Genomic DNA, 23,612 nt, shown 5'->3' on the forward strand with positions numbered 1-23,612 from the left:
AGCTCCCGTAAGTGTCTAACACTGTTTTATATTTGAAAATGATATCTCCAGATGGAAAGCAAAATGTTGTCGTTGAGGGTTTTTTTTTATATCATAGTATTACAGTGTGTTCTGCAGTCTATGTTGGACCATAGATTCTGATATTTATGGCTTTCAGAGATAATTAAACCAGTTATTAGACCCCAAGCTGGTTGCTCGGGCTCTAATTAATTTTTGTTGTTATTTATTTATTCATTTTTTTTAAATGGTCTCCTGAGTTCCCATTTCAGGTTTGACACTGGTTTCAGGTTTCATTGTTCTTGCTGTTTGTGTGAAGGAAGGGTGGGGGGGTCTCCCAGCTGCAGCTTCTCCAAACATCAATGTCCGTATCTCAGATGGCTGATGAAAGTCATGAAACTGAAGGAATTCAAGAGACATAATTAAATAATAGTCATAGTGCCACCTTCTGAGAACACAACGTTATGGAGTCATTACCTTCACTGATAATCCCCAGCAGTTTGACAACAAACGGCTCAGATTTGGTCGGCAAAGTATCAATACCCCATCGTGAAACCGAGGATATTTCATACTCTCTATGTGCAACTGTACAACTTTTGAAAACCTTTGAGTTCTTCACATCTCATGAAATTTATCACATAATTTACATTTAGTAAGATCTCAAAGGTTTTATGGTTTTTGTGCATGTATATGACTATATGGCTCCATAGCAGTTCCCTGGAAGACGCCACCACACTTTTCGCCTACATGCACAAAATTCACTAGATTTTATCTGACACACGTGTTGCGACTTTAAATCTCCTGAGGTTTGGCAGTTGAGGATGAATATATTTTCCTTTTCACTCTGACTCTTTGGCAGAATGCGGCAGTAGTACTCCTGCCCGTTATTACCACTGGCAACAGTATATTTTATATTATTGGTGTGAATTCTGTGAAACATTTTCACACCTATTGTATTCTCTCGTGTTTTCTTCGGTGCCATGTAATTACTCCTGAATGCAACAGTTATGTTATAAAAAAAAAAACAACAAAAAACATCAGCCTTTTCCACAAACCTCTGGTTCTGCAAATCTTTATAGTTTCTAAAGTAGTCAGATTTTGATAACCATTTTCCACTTTGGAAATGACTGTAGCATCTGGTAGTGCTATTGCTCTACTTTATTTCCTTATACAATTTATACTTTTAAACACTTTTACAAGTTATTTATTTACACTATTTATACAGCTGATCTTATACTATATGTATGCACATGTTTTTGATGATTCTGTTAGATCTGTTAGAGTAGCCCTCTGCTTGTAATCTGGAATTCACATATACGATTACAGAAGCAGCGTGGTAGGAATTTAGCATAGGCCGGCAGCTTGATTCCTCTTGGTCAGATCTTCTTTTAATCTAATATATTCTCAGGACAATACTGAATCTCAGTCCTATAGCCACAAGCCGACAACAGGGCGTCACATACTTCATACTTTTACTTATTAGTCCCTGCAAGCTGGCTAGATTTAGCTTAGATTTGATCGGTCAGGTCTAAACATCTCCCCTCCCCTTCTGGACCCCTGCAAGGATGTAAAGCTGGTTCAGTGTTCCAAGACCCACATTGCTCCTGAATAGGAGGTTTGGCTGGTTTTGACTGGACTGTTTTCCCCAGCACCCTTGCATAGAGTTAACCAGCGAGGCTGAGGAGTATAATTCCCTATAATATCGAGACTCAGATTCCTTTGTTGAAGATTGGGAAGATCCTTGGAGTATTCCTAGCACCTTCAAACAACATTTGTAGTTGTGGTCAACAGCACCTCACTTTTGACAGTGTCGGTGAAACACTGCTGTCCTCAACTGAGCCACAATCATCTTGGAGCCAATCAGAAGTTGCTTTCAATGGCCTCACCTGAGTAAGTTTTTCCTTTGGCAACAGTCGAGTGTGCCGACTGTTTGGATTACAGGTACATGTCAGCTCCCTCTTACACCTAGGGTGTCCAGCACCGAGCGACTTGATTTCTGCCATAAACAGGCACCACAGCTCCAGTCTGCCCACGCTGTAATATAGAGCGTTTGGACTAAAAGTCAAACATCTCCCATAGAACAACATTGAAGAATGTGGGGAAGGTGGCTCAATTGTTAGAGCGTTGGCCCATGAACCTGAAGGTCAGTGGTTTGAGTTCTAGTTCCTCTTGTGTCCACCAAAGTGTCCTTGGGCAAGACACTGAATCCCCCGGTTGCTCCCGGTTGTCAAGCCAGCGCCGTTGTATGGCAGCTCCGCCGACAACCGGTGTGTGAATGTGTGTGTGTGTGGGTGAATGTCTACAGTGTAAAGCGCTTTGGGGCTGTAGGAGTACAGCTGGAAAGCGCTATATAAGTGTAAGCCATTTACCATTTCCCAAGAACCTTTTGGAAGTGGGAAGTTACCCTTCAGGACCCTCTGCCAGACAGCTCAAGCAAAAACACCACTCACTTGGGCCAACCAAGTCTGGCTATGATCTTTCTCTGAAATCTGATCTAGTTTACGCCCAAATCACAGCTCCTGTCTTCATCCAAGTGTCCAGCATATGAATGTATGGTTACACATCCAATGTCATGATTATAAAGCCAATCATGAACTTACAGCCTAGAATATCCCGATGCTACGTGCACTTGCAGACCTTCTTGTGTTTGAACTTGGTGTTCATGACTTAAATACTTGTATGTCCCTAACATAAGAGTACTTTAGTTATGGTTTTCATAACTTAAGTACCTTTAAGTAATCTTAAATTACTAAAGTGCTCTTATGTTATGAACATATAATAATAATAATAATACTTAATAATTAATAATAATATAATAATGAAACTTAATAATAATAATGATGATGATGACAATAATGGTCTTGCTATATTAGTTGATACCTCTGGTAAAGACTGGAAATAATTTGACCTTAGCAACATGTTACCCTAGTCTAGTGTGTCTTGTTATTAGCATCACAACTATCTTTAATCATGTAATCAGTCAGATGGTTTATTTAAAGGGTGAAATGTTTTTGAACACACTGGACATGGACCAGGGAAAGCAAAATAGATAGTTATATGAGGAGATAAGAAAAAAATGTAGAAAAGCATGTAAATCGGTAAAGGCTATAAGATCAGGGTGAACTGCAAGGGCAAGGGACATCCGTGACAGATCATCACTGTTATAGCCAAAGTGAATGATGGAGGAGGACTGCATAGTTGAAACCAAATCAGATTCCAAACACCCTGTGCTAAATGCAGGAAGGCAGTGTTCAGAATCTGAGCAGGGCAGAATGAAATCTCGACTACCAAGGCATTATGAAGCAAAATGTACTGCCCAGTGTTTAGTCTCAGTCACATGTCTTGGGTCCTCAGCCACTATAATGATCCAAGACTTACAACTAAAAACAGGCAAGAAAAGACTAAGACAAAACAAACACAAAACTGTACGATTCTGAAGTGTATGGTGCGGAATAATGGCCAAAATGAAGACTATTGCAAAACTATGTCCAATCCAAAGCCGGCCATTGATCTGATTGTGCCAAAGCTGACAACGGCCCACAGGATAGAAAATAAAAAAATAATAAAAATGGTCATTCTTTGACATAAGTTTTTTTTTTTTGCACTTGCAAACAACAGAAGAACCAGAGCTAATAAGTGATTTTTCCATTTCTGACAGTGTAGTTTATAAATGTCCTCAATATTGAATTGTAGTGATCTCGATTCTACTCTACATTTTACTCAAGACTAAAACTAATAGTATTAATGTCCAGATTTATAGTAAATGTATACTAGCTGCTTTGTTGAAAATGATCTTGTCATTTTCAGTCTCATCCACGAACATCTAACTGGACTTTTTTATATTTAGAAAGGCAAAAAAAAAACCAGCTGTCGGAGGGATGCACACAGTCCTTTTTTTCCTCCTATCTGGCTATAGGTAGACCTGCTGATGGGAAGAAAAGCGTTTCTCCGCCGCCTTTTGCTAGAAAAAGACATTTTAAATGCTACCTGTGTGTCTGTGTGTGTGTGTTACGGAGTTGCCCTGTGGTTGCTGAGGACGCTGGGGATTTCTCAGGGGAACAGTTACCATAGGAACGGGCACTGGTCAGTGTTGTGTTACTGCAGCAGTGCAGCAGGCAGGGTTGGTGGGGGGAGTGATGGGCCCGTCACCTCAGGGGACATGGGAGTGTGGAGGGGGGTATGAAGCAGAGTGATTGAGAGAGAGCTAGAGATAGAGGGAGGTTAAAGGGTCATTGAATTTGATCTCTGTGCTGCACAGTAGTACTGGAATGGTTAGTAAAATGATACCTGCTTGTCTTGGAAATCCTGGAAAATAATTCTATCATTTGGAGATGTATTTTGAACTTGAAACTGATCCTAATACATGTTATTTATACCTTATGAAACAAGCCATGTCAATTGTCAACTGGTCTGAAAACAAGTAATTCTGAGATTATGGGACTTTCTCCACCGTCATCCCCCCATATTAACACCAGTCAATCAACACAACATGACAAGGGTGTGTGGTGGACTCAAATGCAGCATAACGGCACAGAGTTTTCAGTAAAAGTCTTTTATTAAAGTCAACCTCACAGCAGGCAATAGAGCAATCGTGGTAACGCTCAAAGTGGCAGGAGAGCAAGTACCAGAAAACAGCTGGTGTGAGCGCTGAGCAGATCTGGAAGCCGGAACACAGGAACTGAAATGCCGCTCAGTCAGAGGAATCGCCAGGCAGCCCAGGGAGCAGACAAACAGAAACCAGAGACGCTCAGGCAGAACTCGTGGTCGGGGACAGAAGGCTGAGGTGATTACCAGCACGGAGACAGGTGAACAGGTCGGCAACAGGTGATCAATCCGGGGAAAAACGCTGGTCCCGCATGACACGAGAACAATCGGGCAGTGACTGGCTGGGAGAGGAGTGCTTAAGTAGAAGCCCAGGGCTGATTGCAGATGTGGAGCAGCTGTATAAGGCGGGAGAAACCATAGTGCCATGAGGAGGCGGAGCTGGCTGGTGAGTGAGGCAGGTATGGAGCTGGAGTGGTTTTGACACAACAATTTTCTTTCCCAACTTTGAAAGTGCATCAGAAGTTTGGGGGCAATTCAATTCAGCTTTATTTATATAGTGCCAAATCATGACAGATGTATCTTAAGGCACTTCAACAATACAGTTTAACTTGTTCCTAAGTAGTCCAATTAATACAAAGCCAGTAGAATAATAATAATAAATCTTGCTTTGCTAAGGAAACCAACCGATCAAAACTTTCTTTCTATTCAATTCCCCATCCTGAGCAAGCTCCAGGTGATTCTAGAAAGAAAAAACTTCCCTTTAACAGGAATAAACATCTGGCAGATCCAGACTCGGGAACAGCGGCCATCTGTCCTGACTGGTTGAGGCAGATAGCGGGGTTGAGAGAACAGGAAAGAGGAGAGAACAGCAACAGATCATGAACACCTGCTGGGAAGAAGGAGCACAGGTTAATAACAACAGTAGTGGTGTCATTAATAGAGTTGGAGTGAGTAGAGGTGCTTCATGGGAGGTCTCCCAGCAGTCTAGACCTGTAGTATCAAAACTAGGGGATATTTCAGGGGACCTGAGCCATCCCTAACTACAAGCTTTATCAAAATGGAAGATTTTAAACCAAATCTTTAAGGTAGAAGGTCTCTGCTTCCCAAACACAAACTGGCAGGTTCCAGACGAGCAACTTGATACCTGAAGGTTCTACCTCCTGTTCTGCTTTTAGAAACAATAGGAACCTCAAGTAAACCTGCTGTTTGAGAGCCAAGTGCTCTGCTTGGAAAATATGGAGCTATGAGCACTTTATGATATGATGGAGTTCGGTCATTAAGAATTTTATATGTGAGGAGCAGAATGTTGAATTCTGTTCTGGGTTTTATAGGTAGCCGATTAAGAGAAACATAAACTAGGAAAATATGATCTCTCCTGCTACTTCTCGTCAGAATCCTGGCTGCAGCATTTTGGATGAGTTGAAGGTTGTTGTTTTTTTTTTATTAAGAATTTTCAAAACAAGCCAACAATAAAGCATTACAATAGTCCAATCTTGAATAACAAATACATGGATCAGTTTTTCTCACTAACAGTCTGAGACAGGATGTTTCTGATTTTAGCAACATTACAAAGGTGACCAAAAGCAGTTCTGGAAACCTGTTTAATATGTGAATCGAAGGACAGATCTGGTCAGAAATAACTCCCAGGTTCCTAACTGTAGTACTAGAAGTCAAAATAATATAATCAAGAGTAACTACATAGCCAAACAATATGTCCATGAAGTTCTCAGGTCCAAATACAATAACTTCAGTTGTATCTGAATTCAGCTGGAGAGTTTGAAGTTTTGAGTCACCCAGGTTTTTATGACTTTAAGACATGCTTGTAGTCTGACTGGTTAGTTTCCCCTGGGTTCATGAGTCATGTTTTCATGACACTTTTGCGCAAAAGAAAATCAAACGTTTGAAAGTTTGATAAAGGTTAGCGCTGGAGGGGGTCAGTGTTTCCGCTGAAAGGTAATTGTAAGTCTTGTAATTATACGTATCTCATCCTGAGACTTCTCTTCAAAACAAGAGGAACGAAAATCTCAAGGTTGAAGAAAAATTGACTAAAACATCTTTAATGTTTGAGATGTTATTGCGATTGTCAGATGATGAAGGCAGCGGATGGTCTGAATGATCATTCGGAGGCAAAGCCCTTATGTCATGTATAATGATTAAAAAGTGTTATAGCAGAAGTACATTATATTAATGAGGACAAAAAACAGCTGGAAACTAGATTTTAATTACTTTAGATTGACTGGCTACCAGCGCTGCCAGAGACATGGAAATTTGAAAGAAGCGCTACCATTGCACTTTGGGGAATAAGTGGATTATTGAATCACTTAAGTTTTTTTCGAATTAGTGCCATTTACATGACAGGATTTCTTTTTCAATATTTGGTTTTGCGCAATCGAGGGGCAATGGAAATGCTCTTATGGACAAATATAGCACAGTGTCATCAGCATATAGGGCATAGCAATCAAAAAATTTATATAATATGTCCCAATGGAAGCAAATCTCAGGTGAAATAAATTGGTCCAAGCACTGAACCCAAAGCCTATGTGTGGTGGTATGGTAGTATGTGTGTGCATTGGGACATTTTGAAGACAGAACTGTTGTTTATGTGCAAATGGCTACAAAAGCCCTAAACGTTGGAGGAAGTTATTTGTATAACCACTGAACCAGATGAGTGTATATGCACACTAAAGAAGTGATAATCATCATATCATGATGCTATCAAAACGTTGGTTATTGTCATAGTGTCTATGAATAACCTAAATACAATTGAGGAACATTTTTTTTTTTTTCTTATTCGTTTCACGGAGCATATTCAGTGTAAGTTAAGACGTTCAGAATACCATGGTCAGCAATTCAAAAAGAGAATTTAAAAGAGCATTAGCTTTCTACATTAAACTGACTGTGTGCCGTCTTTCATTTGCTGATCAGGTGAGGAGTGGGAGGGGCTTGTATGTCTTAGTCTTAAAGTTTGCAGGAATTCAGGAAATGTTATATACATAACTAATGAATCTTGCGTATGTATATCTTTTTAGTAAAGTTCCACAGTCTCACAGATACTGGTGGATTCTCTTATGAACATACTGCATTAACTGAACCATACAAGTTTGCTCTACATAAGCTGAATGTGGTTGATGCTCAAAGGAAGACCCTTGGTTTAACTTTTAGATTTTAATGCCGACAAAACGTTTTTGACCAAAGGCAGTGACAGAACTACATTGTCACAGAACATGGCTTACTAGACGGCCAAGACCTGTAAAATGGCAGCGATTGACCTTTCAGTTTGTTTTTTGTTTTTTTAAAGGATTTGATACTAAAGGGCACAATTGTTAACCTCTACTCAAAACAAGTAATTGAATAACAGCCTGGCAACATAATCTTCATCATTACTGTGTGTATCTACCTGCTTTTTACTTAAAAGGAAATGTTTCCAGGAAAGAGTGGAGGGAAGGGAAGGGAAGAGGAGTAATCAGATCTGGCTCACATGGAACGGTTCCCTGTCGAGCAACAGCTGGACGCTTTGACCTTATCTGGAAACAAATGTTAAATAAAGCCGCTGCACAGATCGTCTGGCCTACAGTAAAATGAGACCTCTTGAGCTGTGGGGGCTGGCCACGTGAAGTCCAGATAGTAGGCTCAAAGTCTGGCCAGGGGGAAAGTCACGGACACTTGATGAAGCAAAGTCCTGCAGCATTGTTAGCCTTCACCAACACATCATCAGACACATCTGAGGGTCAAACTGGGCAGTGTGTGAATCGTTTCTTTCTTAAATTCCCGAACAGACGGGAACATTTCCTCTGTTTTTCTTTTTTCATCATCATTTGCTTTTGTAGGTGATCTTCATCTTTACTAGGGTTTTCAATCCATTTCTTCAATCTTTTCCCCTCATCTCACGACATATTTCCTTTGTGAATCTTTTTATGTTGCTTCCTCTGCTGATTTTCCTCACTTCCCACTGTTCTTTGTTTAAGCTTGTTCCTCCTCGCCATTACATTAATGTGTCTTAGTCACCAAAATTCAGTTTCTCAATGGCTAGCCATAGGAATATTCCCATTTAAGCTGAAGTCTTTTTAATTCAAGCCCATGTCAAATGTATGTCACAAAATAATAATTTAACCCATAGTACCAATCATATCTCACTGAGTTTTCAATTTGGTTTCAGCAGTTGCATTCCCACAGTGGTGTACCAATTGTGCTGTGGTTGACCTCAGCCAGCAAAACTGCTTTTGCCACTGCTTTGCAACAAAGACAGCATAAGCTGCAAGTAAGGAAGGAAGAACGAGTTAATGTTAAGCTTCAGATTTAAAAAGTTTTCTCCCATCTCTGAAATTTTCATCGATCATATGAAAGATGTTTGTACAGAAGTCGTGGTACCATTGGAGAGACATTTCCTCATGTGTCAGTGTTTGTGTGCTCACTGTCAGAAGGAGCAACTAAGGCCCCGTTTACACGGAGCAAAAACTGAGGCGTTTTCATGCGTTTTGGCCGTTCGTTTACACGAAAACGGAGCTCAAAGTCACCAAAAACGATCATTTCTGAAAACTCCGGCCACAGTGGAGATTTTTAAAAACTCAGTTTTCACATTTGCGTCTAAACAGAGGAAAACGGAGATTTAGGCTTCAGAACGTCACATTATGCAACAGAAACGTCACCAGCGTCATGTGTGCGACTGTTTACAATTAGTTTGGCCACCGTCAATATTTTCTTGTATTTTACCTGTTTTAAATTCTAAAGTCACACTTAAAAGTAACTCCACTTCTCTGTCACTCCAAACGAAAGACTCTCGTTCCGTCTTGGAAGTAAAGCCTGAATTATGGTCCCGCGTTAAATCGACGCAGAGCCTACGGCGTAGGGTACGCGGCGATGCGCGCCGTATGGTGTGCGTCGCCCTACGCCGTAGGCTCTGCGTTGGTGTAATGCGGAACCATAAATCAGCCTTAACTGGAAGTTACACGTGTCATTTGTTGATGTTTTTTCCAGGATTTTGATTGGCTGGCATGACGTTAACAGCTTATTTATGCAGATTCATGTAAACGAAGAGATTTTGAAAACGATCTTGTGTAAACGATGGGATTTTTTAAAAAATAGAGGGGGAAATATCCGTTTTTGTAAATACCCGGCTATGTGTAAACGGGGCTTAACGTTTGATACTGGAGGTTTAAGTTCTGATAGTTACAAAGTGGGGATTTCTGGTTCTGCCAACTCAACACTTTGAACTTTCATTTTTTCATCACTATTCCTACACAATGTAGCGCTATGGATTTTCTTTTGAAAGAAACTGGTCCGCTTTTAGTTGGCCTCGTCCACGGCAAACTGCGATGCACTGTGTTGGGACATGTTTTGGACAGTTTGTGCTGTAATAGCTCTTCTGTGACATCCAAATACTCCAGGCAGTCATTACTACCGTCAGGGAGCCTCGGACACCTATGACCCTGTTGGTGATTGCTCTTCCTTGTAGCCCTTGTGGTAGCTTTGATTAGTTGTTGACTCATTACAGCTTGGTTCTTGCCAAAATTTCTCATATCCTTGTTGCTTCCACATTTGTCCGGCTTCCAGTGCACCAGCTGTGAAACCTTCAGACGGAGCGTCGAAACCAATTGAAATCCAATCACAAGTAGCCGATGCTAGGTCTGAGCAGGCGAGGTCGTATTCAGATCCGATTATTCAGGACAAATTAAAGGTGGTCTGGAACATTTATGTCCATGGAGTGGATTCAGGGGCCGCCTAATACACTGATGTCATCAGCTTAGACTTGGACTTGGACTTTGATTTTTGGGCACGATTGAATGTAATAAAGCTCCTGGTTTCCTTATGTTTTCCCCCTTTTATCTTTTTTTCCTTTTCTTTCTGCATGCCTTGTTGTTTGCAGTTGCTGCCTCAGTAATTTTAGCTGTAGCAAAAAATATATCGTGTTTACTTCACCTGTAATAATCAGTGAATACATATTTTTCTAAAGAATATGTGTTGTTACGTGAGCAACAAATATTGCAAATTGCTTGAAAAATTTAAAATTGGGCAGAAAAAGATACTGAAAAAGTGAAATGTTTCTGCATTTCTTATTGAAATAGAAATGCTTCCAATACAACATAAATAGTTAGAGTCAAAATTAATTTTGTATTTGTGCAGGATATGTTCAAGAAAGTTTTTAATATGAACCAAAATTGGTGTAAGCTGCAAAAAAAGTATGTTAGCCAAAGAACTGGTAATTGGTAATTTTTTTGCCATTAAATTTGATTTGATTCTCTTTCAATTACAAAATATTTACTATATTATTATATTAATGTATTACTATATTAAGATATTCTATTTTTTAAACGAGGCAGAGAGCACAGACGGCCCGAGGAGGAGGGGAGATCTAGGAGGTTAACATGGCATACTGGGAACTATACATCTTGGCTACCATGACAAGCTTGACCTTCAGGCAGGAAAATGTTTTTTTTTCTCTTTTGCAATGGTTGTGTACAGAACTACATCAAGCTGAGCAGATTTAAGCTAACATAAACTTACTCCAAAAAAAACCAACCAAAAAAAATGCATAGAATAAAGGTTAGACATTTACTGATGCGGGTTGGGGTACGGTGCAAAGAACAAGCATGTGCGTTTTATCACAAACATCACGCTCAGTTTCATATGGCTGCTCTTATTGCACATAAAAGCAGACTCTAATTACACTGCATAATTACATTGATAAATCCTGGTTAACATACTGCTTCATGTTCCAATTAACCTGCTCAGACTCGCCACCGGCAGCTGAACACAGACACTAACCCAAGACCAATATGCAATGTGATTGTTGACTATTTGTTGAAAACATTAAAAAGTGATTAAAAAAGAAAAAGACTTGATTAAAACATAACAGATGCTCACGGTTACTGATAAAAGGCCAGGTTGGGATGTTTCTATTCTCAATCGCATTACCACCAGAGTACTTAATGTCCTCACGAGTCAGCAGCCAAACTATCGTTTATAAAGTGTGCAACACATGGACACTCGCTTGCCATTTGGAGTGCAGAAAGGGAAACTCTTACAGAAGTAAACAAGTTAATCTGTAAGAATAAAAAAGTGTTTGTGAGTGGTTGAATGTGGCTTGAAGAGAAAAGGATTTTTAGTGATGAGCAAGACTAAAAAAGCGTGCTATGCATCAGGAAATATTGTAGCTAGCTATAGTTATATATATATATATATATATATATATATATATATATATATATATATATATATATATATATATATATATATATATCATCAACATGCTAATGCCTAAAAGTGACAAAAATGTTTGTCATTGTTGGGAAAAAAGGAAAAAAAAAATTCCCACAAGTGCTTGCCCATGCTTTCTTACCTTTAGCTGATATTTCCATTAACGCAGCATCATTCATTAACCCAGTTGCTAATGAAAAGCCACTCTTAATTGGCAATAGTGATAAGGGCTAAATGAAAACACTAACTACTATCTACGTGTGTGTTTGTGTGTCCACATTACTTCTCTGGATAACAAGGAGCCCCAATAAACCTTTATTAGCTGCTTTATTCACATACTGCTTTGTGTATATATCTGCATGATTAGAAAAGGGTTCAAGGCTCCACGTGCCACACACTAGGACATAACCAATTATGTGAATGTATTTGTAAATCATTCTTGAAGGAATAAAGACCACACTTTTTTTTTTATTTTTTAACCACTATAAAAGTATTGATCATTGTAAATGTTAAGTCATTAGCATGCACACTCATATGGCTGCCAGTGTAGTATACTATACTGGAAACCGCAGAATTTACAAACCATATTTCCAAGCAAATGGTAAACCGTTTACCATAAACGTCCTCCAGTACAGAGAACTCGCTGATTATTTTGTGGCATGGTATAGGAACAATCATCTCTTCTTGAATGTGAACAAGACAAAGGAGATGATTGTGGATTTTAGGAGAGCCAGGATTGAGTCAAAGAGATTTTCCATCGTGGATAAAATGTGGAGGAGTATAAATACCTCTGTGTTCACCTGGACGACAGACTGGAGATGCAACACTGATGCTTTTTATAAGAAAGGACGGGACAAATTTGACTTCTTGAGGAATCTTAGGTTCTTCAGCAGTTGCAGAAAGCTGTTGTACATCTTCTTTAAGTCTGTCATGGAGAGTTGAATCACATCTAGAGTCATCTGTTGGCGAGCAGCATCAGAACTGGGGAAACTAACAGAAACCTAACAAACGGATAAAGAATGCTGCTCTGCAGACTGTGGTCACATGACTTGACAACCATGAGCATCTTTTTCTCATTGCGGAGGTTCAGCTTACATGCACTGGTGATATGTAACAATCCTTTCTGATATTCAATATTACATTTCTCCCTTTCTCCTTTAAGCTGGGGCAACTGATGCCCCTCCTCCAGCTCCACTTCCCCCAGAAGCTCAGCCGGTAGAAACCAAGGCCCCCGAGGAGGAAATGGATGTGACTGATGATGACATCACAGCAGGTAGGAGAGCTCCCTCTCTCACCTCTTCTTAGCTCTGATATTTGCATGTTAGCCTTTGATTTCGTCAAAGGCCAGCACACTTACTCCAGTTGGGTAGATCCAAGCAAAAAGTTATTATTATTGATTTTATTTAAAGTATTATCATTTGCTAGTTCTTTTTGCCGGACGACACATTTTTAGGTTTTTTAATTACCTGACATGTTTCTGCAATTCCTTTCGCCTTCATCAGAGTTACAAGATTGTGTGTGTGACCCGTCATTTATCAGCTGATGTTAAACAGAAACACAGCAGGTCATCCATCACCGATCTCTGCAAAAGGGAAAATCATATCATGGACTGGGAGAAGGCCAGAATCATCCGCACTGAAGACAAAAAACACCACGGTTGGATCAGGGAGGCCATAGAAATCAAGGAGCGGAGCCCAAGGACCATGAACAGGGATGAGGGAGCCTACATGATCACTCCCACCTGGAGCAGCGTCCTGGAGGGGGTGAACGGACAGCAGAGGGTGTGACTCACCTGTCAAATCTGACAGGTGAGTTACACCTCCTTTCAACATCAGCTGATCAATGACAGGTCCCACACCATCTTGTGACTCTGATGAAGGTGAAAGGAATAGCCGAAACATGTCAGTTATTTAACAAAAACCTAAAAATGTCTTGTCCGACAAAAAGAATTAGCAAATGAAATTGTAAAGCCATGGAAAAAAATAACTTTATTCAATTATTATCATTTAAGACAGGCTGTGTGACATTTTTGGAGAATGCCATCACACCGTGTGGTTTTTTTTGTTGAATTAGCAGGAAAGATCAGCAGCTGCTCTCCATCATTGGCTGTTCTTTTTTTTTTTTTTTTTTTTTTTTTTAATTTCGTTTATTTCGGCATGTTTATATCAGCCCCCGGGTCTGGCAGTCAGAAGGCGCGCCGATTTTTTCCAGTGGCCAGCCGCGGTACTGCAACAGAAAATCCCATGCGGCCCAGAAAGCTTTTTTCCCATAGACCGCAATAGTAAAAGAGAAGCCTCTAAAACTCTTCACAGGACACCTCCAGCTGTAATCACCGGCAATTACTAATCTTTGTATTCTATATTTTTAAGTCATGGACTTTATATCCGTCAAAAATGTTTTATAACGGCCAGAAAAGTCAAAGAAAAGTCTCTTTCTGGGCGTGACGTCACGGATGACGTCACAGCCGTGTCCGTGCATTCCACGGATGTTTATATTAATATATATTATGTAATTATATTATATTAATACATTAATAATATATGTAATGCTATACATGTAATAATATACATTAATTTATGTATTATATTAATACATATTATATTAATATTCGCGGCATTCCCCCGGGGCATGATGGGAGGCCCCAGAGCATCATGGGAGGTGACTCAACTGCGCATGCTCTATGGGCCGCTGTATGCGGAAGTAAACCCGGAAGTCAGAGATTTTTTCGGCTTATGCGCTGGCTGAGCAGAATGCATTGAAATGAATGGGCGGCCATTTTTAGTCTCCGATCCAGTTTCTATAATACATCCATGGTTTATATAGACACATTTCATCTCCAGAACATTATACATTGCATACTCAGCACATGACGAAAAGGGTACGGGAGAAGCTGACGCTTATCAAAGTCCCGCCCCGTTCTATGTAAGATTCATGATCACATCAACAACAGAATTCAGTAAGATACATAGTTTACCACATAGCAATTTGTCTAATTTCATCCTTCACAGTCCAGATAGCATGTATGTTTGTACACGTGTCCAGTCCACTCATCCTGATCACCGTTCCTGTGATTTACTACTGTGTCCACTGTTCAGTTATTTTTATGTCCAAGCCTCTTTTTGCATGCAATCCACTTTGCAATGGAGGAACTTTGCTTTACTGGAACTAGTATTTATCGTGAATCTGATTTATTTTGTTAGCTTTTTATCATTTTTGATTTCAGTTTCATTATTCCTTTATTTTTTGGCTGTTGTTCTTAGAAGTGTATTTGCTAGTTTAGGGCCGCCACTGCCCTGTCCACCTGGGATTTAAACCTGAATTGGTTGTGGGTGATAAGATTCTCTGTTGCAGTGGGTTTTTTTTGTTGACATATCAAACTTTGTGCTGTTGGAGAAAAAAAACACTGCTTTTGTCACTTTTCTTTTGGACATTTCAATGCCATGGTTTCCTCTCAGAATGTAACCCTGTTTACACCTGGTATGACATCCGTCCCAAGTGATCCTATCACTAGTGAAAAGCCTTAAGTTGAGACACATTAAGATCCAATCAACCCGCAGGTGATTGGATCTTGAGTTGCACTGGGGCACCTGCAATCAAGGCAACTGTACTATATTGAACTGACGTCTTTGTGTGCAGAAGGACAAAACCAAAACCACAAGCAGGAGCCATTACAATCAGAACCACCGCTTCTTCTACTTGCAGTTTTTGACATATCTCATTTCTGTTTCTATTCTCTGAAGACTTTTGCAATCCTTCATGTCGTCGAATGCTTTCTCATTTCGATCATTATAGTGAGGGCGATGGCATGTATAGATCATCTGTTACATACAGCTGGGAAAGGAAAACAATAACAGGGAGTGTGAATGGCGGCCTTAAATAAGGGGAAGTGAGGAGGCTGAGGCAGAAATAAAGTTAGCCCTTGTATGGGCCTTTATTATACACCGTAAGCCAGACCACTGACAACAACCCTTCACCACCCCGGTTGAGAACACCCATCACTTGGCCAAGAGTATTTAAATAATATATTACATCATCCCCCTTACTATACTTATAATATATATTGGCCCACAGCCGATCTCTGTGTGGCTCCATCAACACAAATTGCAGACAATTATAGAGCCAAACCCCTCTCTTGCTTCCCACACTTGGTACAATCCAGGAAGTACCAGCCACAGGACAATCTTTTGTCACAGAATACAGGTAAGTATTTTAATCCACTCCACCTTGCAAACATGTTAGCAGTGCTCAGAGTACCACCAAACAACGGACAGCCAGCCTGCCTGTTTGTGGTCCTGTCCCCCCTGCTGATTTATGTACCGTGCTTTGTGCAGGACTGACTTCCATAGCTGCCAAGAACTGCATGCCAAGGAATCCTCCTAAGTGACAAAATCACAAACATTAATACACATAGCATGACATTTGATCATGTGACATGGAGGGATGGGATACCTCCATCACAGGGAGGATGCTTTTCTTTTTCCTGGTGACTAAACACGGTTTAGCACATTGGTGCCTACTATGGATAAAAAGTTATAACACATTTGTTTTTCAGTCCCAGTCCTCAAGTATCACTGCCGTGCACATTTGAGATACTTCCCTGCTCCAGCACGACTGGCTTAATTTAAGGGCTTAATGACAGACTTATGCAGATCATGACGCCAGTTAACAGCTGTAATCCACTCATACGGTAAATGCCAGGTGTGAACAGACACCTGCCAGTTGTGATTGGTTCATTCAGGACAGATATTATCATCAAGTTGCAAGGCAAATTTTTTACTGATGCGCATCTTTTCCAAAACAACAGTTTCAATGTCCGCAGATATGTCATCAATACGTCTGACAATTGTGTAATCTGAGAGGCACTTTAGCCATCTCTTTGGCCGCGTCAGGGCCGAGCATCTCATTTACAATGGCTTTACAAGCCTGCAGTATTAATGTTTCTGCCACAGTGTGGGAATTTTTTGATTTAACTACAAACAACAGCAACAAGTTCAGCAACAAGGTAGCTAGCGTACGTAAGCGTACAAAATAGTCCATCGGCTTGTGTCGAACGGAAGGGGGTTTCGTTTGTAGGTTGTCATCTCTTGGAGGGCTCTTTCAAGGACAAACTCAATCTTCTGAAAGTTCTCCTGTTGGGTGGTGAAGCAGAGGTCATCAGCTTAGATGAAGCATTGTGGGGGAAGTGGTTGGTCGTTGGTATAGATGTTGAAGAGGAGCTGCCTTGTGGTAGGCCGTTCTTTTGGGCTTTCCATTTGCTCTTCTTATTGTTTAGCTGAACGAAGAGCGCCTGTTGTTGAGGAGAGTTATGACGACTTGACACAGGTCAAGGTCACCAATCATGGCAAAAAGCACTTTGGATGCAAACTTTCTTGACTTGCTTTTAGTCTTTCTTTTTTTTTAATGATGAAATCAATGCAATCTCTGTATTATTTTTTTCTTTTTTAGTACAACTCATCTCAGGTCATGCTAAAAAAGGTAATAGGGTTGTAAAAGAAAAAAGAGTAGATGATCAAATGTGTGAGGGAATAAAGACAAGAGGATTAATGGTGAAAAAAATAGAAGATGATGAAAAACGGAAAGGAAAGGACAGAAATGTCAACAGCCATGCAATCACTAGGCTACAGGCTGTTTCCACGGTGACAGACTCATTACGTCAATGGGCTGTCTCCTCTGTTACTCGCACACTAATATATATACTTTTAGAGTTTAGGATGTGCAGGTAACATTTTTTGCTCGGTGTCGCACATGTAGGGCTGGACAATAACTCAATAATACTGTATATAATATATAATAATGTAAAGTGAAAATATAAGGTGATTCAGTAATGATTATATGACTTTTGAACACATTTTTGATATTTCGGTATACACTGTTCAGAGCATCCATCACTGATGGACACCAAAACAAGCTCTTAGAGGAACCGTGCCATTCACGTCTGTCTATAAAACAGCTGAATAATGTCAACAAGTACAAACCCTTTTGCCTACTTTTTATGTGGTTGATGCAACACATTTTCCAACGCATGCTCTCTGTCCGTTGTTGGGAGTTAGCTCACGTTTCTGTGCGTGTGCGTGCGTGCGTGCGTGCGTGCGTGCGTGCGTGCGTGCGTGCGTGCGTGCGTGCGTGCGTGCGTGCGTGCGTGCGTGCGTGCGTGCGTGCGTGCGTGCGTGCGTGCGTGCGTGTGTTTCCAGGGACTACAGCTCTATTATCTCAGAAATGTCTCTCTAAAACTTGATAAACCTCTCCACAATACCTGCTGGCATCCTCCTCTCCTCCCTTCCCTCCCTCACTGAGAGGGATTTTAGTTTTGGTGGCATAATTTTAAAAGTTTGACTTCAAAGCCAGGTCCTGTAGATCATCTTGAGCAGGTAATGTTATGTTTCTTGGTTATGAATCTAAATAAACCACAAAAGTTGATTCATTTGAACAGTTTAATTTCTGTTTAAGGTCTGTGGACCTAGTTATCCTTCATTGATCTTGTCAGTTTTTCTTTAAAAAAAAAATTAAAAATGTAGCTCATATTGATATCGAAATGATATCAATCAGAATTAAGAAATATATAACGATTTCGGGCATCATCCAGCCTTACACATCAGCAGTCCGTCCAAAGTTTGAACATACAGACACATAAAGCTGCGTGTGTTTGTGTTGTAATGCCCCTACTTGTGTCAGAGGAGGTCTTGAGGATGACTCTCTCCTTAACCTTAAATAGGTCTGTTTACTGGTAGCAAGGGGTGACGTTGCGGTCCTATGGACGCGTACATGCAAATGATTCATGGATTGCTGTCAGCCTCTGTGAACATTCACAGTGAACTAATCAATACAGTCTTGCTGAAGAATACTCTGGTCCCATGGCTAGGCCTTAAGGGTGGAGGGCCCAGTTAAGAATGTGCTCAAAAATAGGACTAATTGAGCAGTAATCCTGTGGTTCAGGGCTGCACTAACCCCAAAAAGAATAATGTACACTAGAGGGAAGGCTGGTTCCACTGTCTGAGGGAGTATCAGATCCTTAGCCTCTGATGGGGAAAGCTGAGCGCCGTAGACTTCAGATGTTCCTCCACGTAATCCCTCCCTTACCCGGTCTGAAGGGCCCACAGGCGGTATGTTAGAGGTCAAAGGTCAGATTGACCCTCACCTCTCTGTGTCATTAGTCCAGTTGTGATTTGGTTAGCTGAAACGCCAAGCTCCCTCACTAATCTAATATCAAGGTCGGAGGGTCACTTGGGTCAGATCAAATTTCTTCCCAGAAAAGATTGAACTTATGATGAGATAAATGTTCAGAGCTGCAACTCCGAACACTGATTGTTTCCAGTGATCGTCCTCCTGTTTTATGCAGCGAGGACCCATCTGGTGTGTGGGAATACTATTGTATTACAGGTAGAGCTATTGTTCAGACATTAATAATGTAAAAGAATGTATTTCTGGTGGCTCCGGAGAAGAAACATCGGCATCTAACAAATTGTACAGCGTGCAATTTATCATTATTATTATTATTATTATTATTATTATTATTATTATTATTGCATAGGTGATATGGTGAGGAATGTTACAGGGTTAATAGTGAAGTAGATCCCTGAATGTTACTGGATTTAAAAATGTTGGAAAATGCATGGTATTATGCGGTTTATTGTTATTAATTATTGTATGCAACAATTAATTTTTTCATGTTATTTTATTAGTAGTTAATATAATGCAGTATAGTATAGTTCTAGAATCTGTATTTTGAAATATCTTAATGAATATAGTCCAGTAGCCTAATCTGCCAGTTTGATTTAATTTGAGATACTATTATGGTGCTTTTATACTAGTACTAGTACCTACTCCTACTCGACTCGTCACGCCTCGTCTCGCCTCCACTCGCCTTGCCCTCGTTTGTTTCTAGACACCCCGATCAGAAGTAGGAGGTTGGAGTGAAGCTGCTGTGACGTATTTTATTTTGTTTGTCTCCGCACTGCTGAAAAGTCAGCAGGGAGCTGTGTAGCAACTCATAATGTAATAACGGCTCATAAGTGCATTTAAGGTAAAATGATGATAATGCAACACTTTTCTCACAATATGAGCATATTACATTATGAGCTGTTATTACTTTGAGTGGCACCAGTAAGGCTCATAATGTAGTAAATTATTACATTATGCGCAAAGCCGTTATTACGTTATGCACTCATGATTTTATTACATTATGAGCCAATTATTACATTATGAACTTTTATTACATTTAAGTTATTACATTATGAGCTGTTATTACATTATGAGCTGTTTTTACATTATGAGTTGTTACAAGCCGCGGGCAGCTATGAAGTGACAGAGCTCCTGGTAGATCTGGTCGTTCCTTATCACCCGTCTAGATCCCTTTTTAATTCTCTCCTCAGCACCAGGTTTATGAACATCTGCACCCCAAAGTGGGATCACAAAACAGACTTCTGCACGACCATTGCCCGTCAAATAAAATGAAGAAGCCGGGAGTCACTCTTTCTCTGATTTCCTCCTCCTGACTCAGACGTCTGACGGCCCTGCCCCCCGAGCAATCGGTGGCCTGTAGTGTGATGATGTCAGATACAGCCGACTCAGCACACTTAGAACCTCGACAGAGTAGTTACAGAAAAAGTATCAACTCGGCACACCTCCACCCACCTCGACCCCTAGTGTAAAAGCGCAAAACCGGGGCGTGGCGAGTCGAGTCGCGCTGAGTAGGTACTAGTGTAAAAGCGCCATTATAGTACAGTATAAAATCATATGGGACAAAAAGTCAATTATATCCCTTTTAACGTATCGGGGCATAACAAATTTTAAGAAAAAATAAGTTGTCCTTACTGGGTATTAAGATGAGGTAAATATACAATTCCAACATATAGGAATCAGTTGTGTTAACGGTAACCAGGTACTGCTAATGTTGCTGGAGATCCAGAGACATTTATGTCTGTTTTGTTAGCATTTAGGAAATGGAATGAAATAAACTTCATTGATCATCTTCCCTGAATACCTGGAATCAGTGTTTTCATATACATGTCATAGAACAGATGACAGTTCAGTCTCCTTATGTCTTTCTATGGAGCTGAAAATCACAGATGTCTGAATGGCGGATTAGGCTGGATGTTAGTTAAAGGTGATGGTGATAAACCTGCTGAGTCACTGAACAACTGCCAAGAAGCAAGACAATAAAAAATGTCATTCATGAGGACAGAGAGCCCAAAAAGACCACTTATTACGCCAATAAACCAGCCTCCACCGTGAGACTCAGTGGAGTTTATATGAGTATCTGGATGGAAAACAAATTAAATACTAGCTATCACTTAAGCCATTCGGCTCAACGCCTCAGAAGTTCCCAGAGATTTCAACACACTAAGGGGTAAATCCACAAAGAACAGATTGCGCCCGCAAATAGCGCTGGGAATTGCGCCCATTTGCGCCCGCAATTTGCCCCGCCTTAAGGTCCTATTCACAAAAGATTTTGCTCTAATGATATACCGGCGCAAACACGCCCATAAAGTTTTGGAGCTGAGTGCAATTTGCCCTTGTCTGAGTAAGTGAGCGGAGCTGTTTCCAGTGTTCTCCATTTCTCCATATTTCAGCACACAGATTGGTCCATAATGAAAACTGCAGAAATAAAAAATAAAGCGAGTGAAAATAAAACGCCGTGAGGCGCAAGGGCGCAATTTCCACTGGGAACAGGGGGGACATGCCCCCCCACTTTTCAAACTCATGCTTTTGTCTCCCCCGCCGTTTTTTTTTTTTTTTTACAGTTTAAGAAATAACGGTAGGCTCAGCCTGTAAATCCTCAAGACACTGTGCGAAGAGCCCCGTTCCCTCTCCTCCCTCCTCCCTCGGTGCTGTTCAAGGCTGATTTATGGTTCCGCGTTAAATCGACGCAGAGCATACGGCTAAGGTTACGCGGCGACGTGCACCGTACAGTGCGCGTCGCCGCATCTTTCAGGCCCTATTTGTGCGCAAGCAAGCTTAGATGAGGTCTATAGATGAGGTCCCAGATAAGGATCTGACGGTAATTCATGTTCTGTGTTTTGCTACACACACCAACAGGTCAGCTGTTAAACACACACATTCTAGATTTATATGTTTATATGGTGGAATTGTTTGTAATAAAGCAGCCCCTTACTGTATGGATGAATCCTGAGCTCCTGTTATTTTTATTTTTAAATCCGAGATAAGTCCACAACCCCACTTGATCTGAGTGTGTACAGTCATGTCTGACGTCATGTAGATTTCACCCTTAATATCTATCTTAATATATATCTTAATATATATTCAGTATCACACAGGCTTGAATGATATTGAAGAGAGAGAGAAACAGAGAGATGGGGAGTGAGGAGTGAGTTTGCTCCACTGTTTTTGCATGTGGCAAATAGCGCTGGCCTTTGTGAATTAGACGGTTTTTGCAATGAGGCTTATTCGCATAGAAAGGGGGCAATTTTGCGCCGAATGTATGAATATTACCTAATTTACATGCATGCAAATGGCACAGGCGCACAATGCCACTATTTGCTTGGCAGCGCAGTTTGTGGTGCAATTCGCCCTTTGCGGGTGCTTTGTGAATTAGACGCTCTCTTTTTGTGTCATTTGCACCGGTTTAGCGGCCGCAAAAGCCGTGCAATCCTTTTGTGGATTTACCCCTATGTCTTGCCAGTGGCAGATTCAGGAATGTCTTAGGTAAGGGGTCGCTACGGCCACATTTCTCACAGTGGGAGCCATGTATTTGTTCGTCATCCTTCCACACAGTCATCATCTGGAGGACTTCTCAATGCCATCCACCTCTTTTACCTGCTGGTGACACATGGCATGCATGAGCTTCTCTTTCCATGTCAGTTCCTATTCCATCTCTCGTCCTCCTCACTGGATCTGCTTAAGAGGTTTGCTTAACAGTTCATCATTGGGAGAAGTTCTCTGGATGTATTTCTCTTTCATCTTCGATTGTGGCTTTGATGGTCAGTAATCTGCCTCCCTCCTTTCGCTTCTTATAGAGTCTCATGGCGTTAGACTTGTGGTGAAGTCCTCCATGTATTATGAGGAGTTTTCTCGTCTTGGCATCAGTGTCTTCTATCTCTTCTTGTGGCCATGCTACTATACCAGGAGGGTACGTGATATCTGGCTGGTGACTTGGACTTTGGTCTTCCTATTGAGCCATTTATTCAGGATCTTTCCTACTCTTTTCAGGTACTTGGGTGTGGCTGACTTTCTTGCAGCCTCCTCGTAGTTGCTGTTTGTTTACAGGATCCCAAGATATTTGTAGCTGTCCTGGATACCTGATATACTGCCTTCTGGTAGTTCCACCCCCTCACTTGTGATCATTTTGTGCCTGCTCAATATTCAAGCACGTTTGTCTGGCCAGAATGACATTGTGAGGTGAGGTGTTTCATATTTATACATCCACACTTCCAGGCAGGGGGAAAACCACAGACATTAGAGTTGGAAAACAACCTGCTGTACCCTCTCATCCAAGGTCATCTGGGTATGTTAGTGAATATCTGGATGCTTTATCTGTATATAGAGCATGTTTGACAGTGAGGGAAACTCTGTGTATTATATAATGGTGTGCCTTGAGTGGTCCCTGGACTAGGAAGACACTATATAAGCACGTTGTTGTAGTACGTGTACATTGTGGGATTGAAATTCAAATTCTTAAACTGTTTTCATTCTCCACATATATTTGATGTCCATAGAGCGGTGATGCAAATAGCAATAATGGACAAAAACAAATGTTAAAAAAGAAAAGAAATTCTATTCAATTCAATTCAATTTTATTTATATAGCGTCTAATACAACAGATGTTGTCTCTAGACGCTTTCCAGAGATCCAGATCATGAACATAAACATAAACATAAACCCCCGGTGCAGGAAGGCGGAAGCAGCAACAGCAGACATCC

General features: G+C 40.7%; 1 protein-coding gene across 3 annotated transcripts in view; it reads left to right on the forward strand.

The window, feature by feature from the left end:
• Positions 1–23,612, forward strand: part of LOC133455532 (WD repeat-containing protein 7) — a 115,666-nt gene that overhangs the window by 47,134 nt on the left and 44,920 nt on the right. For all 3 annotated transcript variants that reach the window (XM_061734611.1, XM_061734613.1, XM_061734612.1), the window contains 2 exons: positions 1–7; positions 12,899–13,009. The exon at positions 1–7 is cut by the window's left edge and continues 117 nt beyond it. In XM_061734611.1, the coding sequence (XP_061590595.1) occupies positions 1–7; positions 12,899–13,009 (118 nt within the window). The remainder of the gene's footprint in view (positions 8–12,898; positions 13,010–23,612) is intronic.

This window comes from Cololabis saira, chromosome 11 (genome assembly GCF_033807715.1).
Source record: "Cololabis saira isolate AMF1-May2022 chromosome 11, fColSai1.1, whole genome shotgun sequence".
In the NCBI taxonomy this organism is placed as follows: domain Eukaryota; kingdom Metazoa; phylum Chordata; class Actinopteri; order Beloniformes; family Belonidae; genus Cololabis; species Cololabis saira.